The following is an 8,447-nucleotide window of genomic DNA, read 5'->3' as shown; positions in this document are numbered from 1 at the left end:
GTGATCAATTTTCTCCTTCATCTTATCCTCTTTTCCTTGCCATCATCCGTATACATAATGGTTGTGTGCCCTTTAATTCTCACTTATCCTCCCCTACTTTTCCTTCTCTCATTTCCCTCCCGTGAACTACTTAATTAATTTATTGCAATTTGTAGTGATTTTACTATAAGTTATTAATATAATATAATATAATATAATAAATAATAATGATAGATGCTTCTTTTTATTCAAAATTCGAGAGCAAGCCACGTGGCGCCATCGCTACGTAATGGATGGGATGCCATATCCAGGAGTGGTTCCCGCCATAAGGTACACGTGTTTCAAAATTCGAGAGCACCAATAAGTGGCCTGGTACGGTTGGATCGTCGTTCAGAAAAGCAAACGATACGGGGCGCGCAGCTGGCGGATGAGGCTGACCCAACAAGCGGCACGTGACTTGGGTCCCGCCCTCGCTCCGCTGATCTCTGCGCGACAAGTGTCTTCCTCAAGCGGAGTCGCCACTCGTCCTTGTCACAGCTCTGCATGCCCGCCGTGGGCCCCATCGCCGAACTTCGGCTACCCGACAAATACCGCGACGCCCGAAGCTTTTTCTTCGCGTCACGGTGATAATTAAGCGCAGCTGCGAATTACCGTGGATGCCCTCGTCTCCTTTGTTTGTTTTATTAATATATATCTGATTAATCAAAGCAAAGGAAGCTTCTTTTTACTAATTTACTCGTAGTCGTCGATCACAGACGAAGTGGCATTTCTGTAGTTAAGGTTCGTGATAAGGGCGAAATGGGGAAGTGGATGGCGATTCTTATCCGATCGCAAATCTCTATAAAGGTAACTCATCCGGAGACGCGACGCAGGACGATGGCGGCGACGAATCACCAACCGGCGACGGCCAACTTCGCGCACCGCCTCTTCTCGGAGCCGGCTCCGCCGGTGTCCGACGGATCGGACGAGTTCACCGAGTTCGACGTCTGGGGATCCTTTCCTGCTGGGCCGATCTCGCCGCAACAGGCCGAGCTGCTCCGCGCCGGCAGGCCGACCCCCTCCGCCCGCGGCGACAGGGCAGGGGATCGCCGACGCGCGGCCGCCGCGTCGATGCCGGTGAATATACCGGACTGGTCCAAGATACTCGGCAACCGCACTGGAAGTTACAGAAAAAAGGCAAGCGGCGTTTACTTTACGGCCGAATGCGACGTCGGCGAGGAGGAGGTGGAGATCGCGATCTCCGGAGAGCGGCGGATGGTTCCGCCGCACGAGCTGCTGGGCCGGAACCGGGCCGCGTCGATGTCGGTGCACGAGGGTGTCGGCCGGACGTTGAAGGGGCGAGATCTGAGCCGGGTTCGCGACGCCGTGTGGGAGATCACCGGCTTCCAAGACTGACGACGACAATCCCTAATTTAATTTCTTCGGCGCTGATCTTCAATTCCACCTTTTATATTGTTTATTTTTGTTTTAATTATGTACTGAAAGATGAGTGGATTCATTTTTTCCCCCTTTTTTTCTCCTTTTTTTAAGATTATTGTTGATCGACTTTTTGTAATGTCAACTTTATGAATTTGTTGTTGATCGTTTATTATTATTATTATTATTATTATTATTATTATTATTATGAGAAAAAAAATAAAAGGAAAGAGAGATGAGGCTTCTTGCTTTAGTATAACTTTGTTCATGGCTGCCTTTTATTTTTGTACCTTCCGTTTCGTTGATGGGAACGTTTTCTCCTTTATAAAATGGCCTTTGAAATGTCTATGTTGATCCTCTTAATCTTTTGTTAATAAAGAACATATGTATTGTTAATTGAATACATGTTTTAAAAAATTTATTTTAATTTGAACTTGTAAAAGTTTTTTGGCACTTTTGACCGAGAGGGGTAGTGTTAAAAATTAAGGGGCTCATTTTAGGGATTTTACGTATGTTTTTTAATTTGCATATTAATTATAAAATTTAGATCCAAAATTTGAAATTAAAATTGAAATGTATATGGAAGTTTAAAATTAATTGTTGATATTTTCACATGATTTTCCCATGTAATTTAATGAAAAAAATCTAATTCAAATAGCAATTTTTTTTTTTGCCTAAATTGATTTAGAAGAATTAATAATAAATTTAGAGGAAAAGGGGGGAAAAATAACTAAATTCAAACCAAACCATTAACCAAATGGGCCCAAATCAAGCTTCCATAGTCAAATATCTTATTAGATCTAAACCTCTAACCCAAGTACCCAGAATCTACTAAAGCCCGATTGGATATCAATTCAAATACAAAGCACATGAACCCACCATCTTATTGGATTCAAAATCACATGGAGTGTAAAAGTAAGATGGTAAACAAGTCAAATTTTATAATATTTGAGCTTGTTTTGATAAGTAAGTCGAGTCCAATCCAGTATAAAATAAATTAAATTATTAGAATAATAGTTCAAGTTTACCTTTTTCTTATGGTTTAGTTTAAGTTTGATTTAATTTGATAAATTAAATTATTAGAATAATAGTTCAAGTTTACCTTTTTCCTTTTTATAAGTTGGGTTTAGTTTAAGTTTAATTTAATTTGATTCATTTAGATGTTATCAAATTTTATATATAGAGAGAAAAATGATATGTTACTTGACGCTTCTTGTTGGACTAAATCTCTTTCTCATCTGCATATAAAACTTTCTCTCTCTTTCCTCTTAAATCTTTTTATTATTATTATATGTAACAATCACCGTGGTATTGATTCTACAAAACTATGGCAGTTATTATATACTAACTGCAACAACGGTACAGTAACTATAATACACGGTACAATACCTGTTATAACGTTATAGTAGTTGTTACAACAGTATAATAGTTGTTACTACGATATAGTAGCTGCTGCAACGATACAATAGCTATTACAACGCAATAGCTATACAATAACTGCTAAACGTTATATAGTAGCTACTACACAGTAGCTGTTACAACGTATAACACTTATTGTATAATAGCTACTATAATATTGTAGCAGTTATACCACCTTTAAAAATAAGGATCACAGTGATTAATGTATGTAATTATATGAGAAAGAAATGTTGTTTATTTTAATTTAAGATGAAAGAGAGAAAGGTTGTTGCATGTGTTAGATCTTTCGAGCCACAAAAATCACTTTTTGTGTTGAGGAAACCTTGAAGCTAGCCACGGATCCGTGCGAAGATAAATAAAAATATTCATGTACATGTTTGTCTACACTAGATCTACCTTAGATCTATATGAAAAGAAAGTATTACCCTTGTAGCGATGCCCTTCGCTTAACTCGCTCGTCCAAATGGTTGTCGGATCTCGTAGAGTGTCAAGTGTACACTCCTCTACACATATCCACACGGACAAAAGGTTGAGAGAACCACTTAGAGTGTGCTAGCACTCTTGAGAGGTCTCGGCAATGGAGGAGAATGAGAGAAAGCAAGAGAGGAAGAAGAAGAAGCCTTGAATAAACACACACTTATTCTTCATTACTATGACTGACCACTTAATAGAGGTTTTATACCTCCATGTAATACCAAGAGTCATGGCTCTTGGTCTTCCTTATGAGGTGGCACACAATGATGTAGCCTTGATGATGTGGAACATCATCATTGGCCGGCCCATGCCAATTCACAATGAGGTGGCATTTGGTCAAGTCAAACTTAACCCTTCATCTTCCCTCTCAAGTCAAGTCAAACTTGACCTCTTATCTCCCATGGTTGATCAAATCTACTCTTTGATTCGAGTCAATTTAATTTAATGAATCTCTATTTATTGATTTAAATTGACTCAATAAATCATAGTCTAAATTAGACTCATTCGTCACATAAATTAAATTGAGTCCAATTCAATTAGTCTAATTTGGATTACTCTTAATCCAATTTGGTTCATCACATGAACCTAATCATCTTGGTCCATCATATGAACCTAATCTCCATCTAACTGCCCTTTGTGTGTGACCATATAGGTTCTTGTAACGTTGGCAATGCTCCTAAACTCATTTAGAAACATAAGCAATGAGCGGTATCTAGCAACACATCATTACTACCCAAGTTACAAGAATGTTGAGATCCAATATCACCATTGTGACTCTCACAATATGTGACAATGTCCTTCTATTCTTGACATCTAAATTGATCAATTGATGCACAGACCGTGTCATCCTCTAATCAATCTATGTCTTGAACTCCAAGCAGACTCACTCTGATCAAATGAGCTTAATATCTCATATTAACTTATTTAGGCATGGTCATGCACTTAGTGGTCTCACTCTATCAAGAATCATGATATCACTCCCGTCATATAGGAGGGATAGATCTCTTCTACATCACTCACATCCCTCCGTATAATTTGTTACATGCCCAGTAGTCGCATTTATAGTCCACCCATTTACGGGTGACGTTTGACGAAGTCAAAGTATGCAACTCCTTATGTAGGGAATCATGGTGACTTCAGGTCCAAGAACTGATAGTCATACTAATAGTCATATGAGAAAGTATATGACACTCATATAATGATTCATGATACTTTCTCATGGCGGGTCATTCAGTATACATTCTCCAATGCATACCCATGTGTCAACTTGATATCTAATATCCATGACTTGTGAGATCAAGTCATCGAGTTAACCTACATGCTAGTCTCATCGCATTAACATTGTCCCTGAATGTTAATACTTGACTAGGAATGATTAAGAGTAGTGTTCTCTATATCATCTCATTATCAATTCAATTAATCGATTGATATAGATAAGAACCTTCTACTCAAGGACGCTATTATACTCAGTTATTTTGTACCAATACAAGTAAGTATAATAACCATAAAAAAATACCTTTATAAATATATATAGGAATATGATATATCGAGTCCATACAATAATCATTACATGATCGATTCTAAACTCTCACTAACAGCATGTAGATGAAAGATATTGAAAAAAAAATAGACTTTGGCCTTATATATCAATTCCGTGTATATATATATATACTTTGTTGGAATGAATTTATGTTCATGAATTAAAATATATACGTGCACAAACGCTAACGTGCTGTTTGAAAAGAAGGATTTTTTTAAAAATATTTTTCAAATGGAGGAAAATAACTTGAAACATTATCAAATATATTATTTAAATATTAAAATCTGACTCATATCATGGCCAACTTGTATTAGGAACTGATTACGTGCATAACAAAAGTGAAACATTATAACATTGATTATTTTACTCCAAATTACAATTTGTTGTATAATATACATTTATAGTTTGCAATATTTATTATATTTATGTTATTTATAAATGCCAAATCGATATGCCATTAGATAATAATACATATTCAATATCTCCTTATGATCTTATACTTTTGAGAGTGTTTTAGGATGGAATGTTATTGTCTCGACCTAAATGATGTGATGCATGGGTTCAAATTTTTTAATGACAAAAAGAACTAAAGGCCCCGTTAATAAGTTTATTAATCTCTAGTAATATCCTATATAGGAAAAACGTTTTTATCTAAAATCTCTAGACGTCTTGTTAGACAATCTTTTACCATAGATCGAGTAATAAAATTGCATAATAAAATTATCGAATACAAAATTCACTTATCTTTATATGTCGGGATGATTTTACGTTCTCATGTGCCAAATTGGGAAGGATGAATTGTCAAGGATGATTGAGATGTTTAAGAAGATTGAGTGGGTGAGTGTCCGAGTATTGAGTAGTGACCAAGCTACCTGTGTACGAGTGGCTCAATTACCGAGCATTCTGAATGCTCGAGCATCAAGAGTGCTTGAGCCTGAGAGAGTTGAGCCCAAGTGAAGAATGCTGATTTAACTATCCTCGGGTCAAGGTTGATTGTTTGACTAAGCTCGAGTTGGTTAAGCTTAAGTTTTGAAGTTTGACAATATATGAGACAGCAGTCAAGTAGGTTAAGAAAGGACCGGATACTTGTCTAAAAAAATTTTAACTGGAGGTTATGCAATGGAAAATTCTAACTGGAAGTTAGACAATAAAAAGTCCTAACTGAAAGTTAAGCAACGGAAAAACTCTAGTGAATGAAGCTAGGTGATCCGGCGGTTACAATAAGGGACCCCCATTCTGAGGGGTCAAAGTCACGCGGGAGTCAAAAGGCCAGGTGGCCGATCGGAGAAGGAGGGGCCGACCTCCCGGCCGGCCGACCGGTGAATAGCCGATGGCAAAAGTCGCCCTGACAGAAGTCGGAGTTCCGACGCTCAATTGAACAGTAGCAAGAGCCGAGCGGAAGGCTTAAGAGAAGGTAACTGTTGGAGTATATACTGAAAGCCTAAGCTTTGTAAACATTCATTATGAATAAAGAATCACATTTGGTCTAATTATCTACATTTGTTTGTAGTTGTTCATTTAATTTATATTGTAGATAACATAGTATGTGGTGTCACATACAGAAGATGATGTTATCAGTACCTTATAAATTATAAACAGTAGCTCACGACCAGAATGGAAAGGAACAAACCATTAGAAGGTCGTAGTGTAATTAGGTATTAGTTTATCTTGACTATATAATTACACTAGTACACTCATAGTGTATTGAGTAGGACCATTTGAGGTCGTTCCTTTTATACTGACTTTATAAAGGAACAAAGACCTCAGTTATTATGGAAGTGTGTGCTCTTAATCCTAATATAATAACAAGCACATATGTTTGATATTTATTTCTTTAATTTATCAATGGGTGAGATTTAGTTCGATGAATCAATAAACCCGATAAATTGGGAAATGGTATCACTCATAGTGTGTGTTGTTGATTATAGAAGGAAACTGTGTCCTAGTGATACTAGGTTGATAATGTCCTCAAGAGGAGCTCATAAAGATTGTCATGTTAAACAATGCAGGTGGACTTAGTCCGACATGATAATAAGGTTGAGTGGTCCTACTCTTGGACTTAGATATTAATTAAATGAGTTGTCAGTAACTCACTTAATTAGTGGACATTCGATATCTTAAACACGGAGACTAACACACTCATAATAAGAAGGAGCCCAAAATGTAATTTGGGATTGGTGCGGTAGTTCAATGATAGTTCTCTAGTGGAATGAATTATCATTGATAAAATTAAGTTGTGTGTTCGGGGTGAACACGGGATGCTTAATTTTATCGGGAGACCAAAACCAATTCCTCCTCTCGGTCCCTATCGTAGCCTCTTATTTATAGAGTACTATACCCACATATACCCACCTTCTATACCCACCTAAAGGGGGCCGGCCAAGCTAGCTTGGGAACCAAGCTAGGGCCGGCCTAAGCTTGGGTTTAAGGTGACCGGCCCTAGCTTGAACCCAAGCTAGTAGGGCCGGCCATAATTAAATAAAAAAGAAATTTAATTTTAGATTTTATTATTATGTGGAAGATATAATTTAAAGAGAATTAAAATTAAAATATCTCTCTTGTAAAAGATTTACAAAAGATTAAAGAAAGAGATTAGATCTCTTTCCTTATTTGTAGATTGGAGAGTTTTTTATTTTCTCTTTAAAATTATTCACATGTTAATAAAATTAAAATTATAGATATTTCCTTTTATTAACCATGAAGAGATTTTAAAGAGAAATTTTATTTTTAAAATTTCCGGAACAAATAAGGAAAGTTTTAATTGTTGATTAAAACTTGTCCAATTTGCTTCCTCTTGATGTGGCCGGCCATTAGAGTTTATTTGGGAAATTTTATTTTATTTTTCTCAAATAAATCATGTCAAGGAAATTAAGGAAATTTTATTGTAATTAAATTTCCTAATTTGCCTAGGCCAAGGAATATAAAAGAAGGTGTGATGGGGCCTTCACAAGACACAACCTTTATTGTTTTCTCTCCCTTTCTCCTTGGTGTTGTGGCCGGCCATTACCCTCTCCCTCTCTTCCTCTTGTGGTGGCCGAACCTCTTCATCTCTCTTGGAGTTCTTGTGGTGGCCGGATACTACTTGGAGAAGAAGAAGAAGAAGGAGAGAAAGCTAGCATCTCTTGGAGCTTGGTTAGTATTTTGATTTTCTTCTTTGGTAAAGTTCTTCCTTTGTGGTCGAACCTTGCTTGGAGAAGAAGAAGGTGGTTGGTGGTTTCTCATCTTGGTAGATCGTTGCCCACACAACGTCCGAGGTTAGAAGAGGAATACGGTAGAAGATCAAGAGGTTTTCTACAAGGTATAACTAGTAATTTCTATTTCCGCATCATGCTAGTTATTTATGGAAATAATACCAAATACAAGAGGCTTACGCTCTAGTATTTCGAATATGTTTTTTCGAAGTTGTGTTCTTTTGTTTCTTTCTTTTCCTTGTGATTTGATTGTTCTCTTTGGTTAACCTAAAGTTATTTTAGGAAATTAAATATTAGCTTTCTATTAAAGGTTTTGTCTAGTCGGTGGTGGTTGCTCCCATATCCAATAAGGCCATGTGCCTCGCCACGTCAGTACTGGGAACCTTTTATGGAAATTAATATTTAATGAAATTAATAACTTAAGGAGA

The 8,447-nt window shown here is 37.0% G+C and overlaps 1 protein-coding gene across 1 annotated transcript; it reads left to right on the top strand.

The window, feature by feature from the left end:
- The first annotated feature begins 829 nt into the window (after window positions 1-829).
- LOC121978027 lies at window positions 830-1,567 on the top strand. Its single transcript, XM_042530418.1, has one exon. The coding sequence runs from the start codon at window positions 856-858 to the stop codon at window positions 1,372-1,374; it is 519 nt and encodes a 172-aa protein (XP_042386352.1). The 5' UTR covers window positions 830-855; the 3' UTR covers window positions 1,375-1,567.
- Window positions 1,568-8,447: the final 6,880 nt, after the last annotated feature.

Source organism: Zingiber officinale, chromosome 4B (assembly GCF_018446385.1).
Source record: "Zingiber officinale cultivar Zhangliang chromosome 4B, Zo_v1.1, whole genome shotgun sequence".
In the NCBI taxonomy this organism is placed as follows: domain Eukaryota; kingdom Viridiplantae; phylum Streptophyta; class Magnoliopsida; order Zingiberales; family Zingiberaceae; genus Zingiber; species Zingiber officinale.
This window is presented reverse-complemented; position numbering and strand designations above follow the sequence as displayed.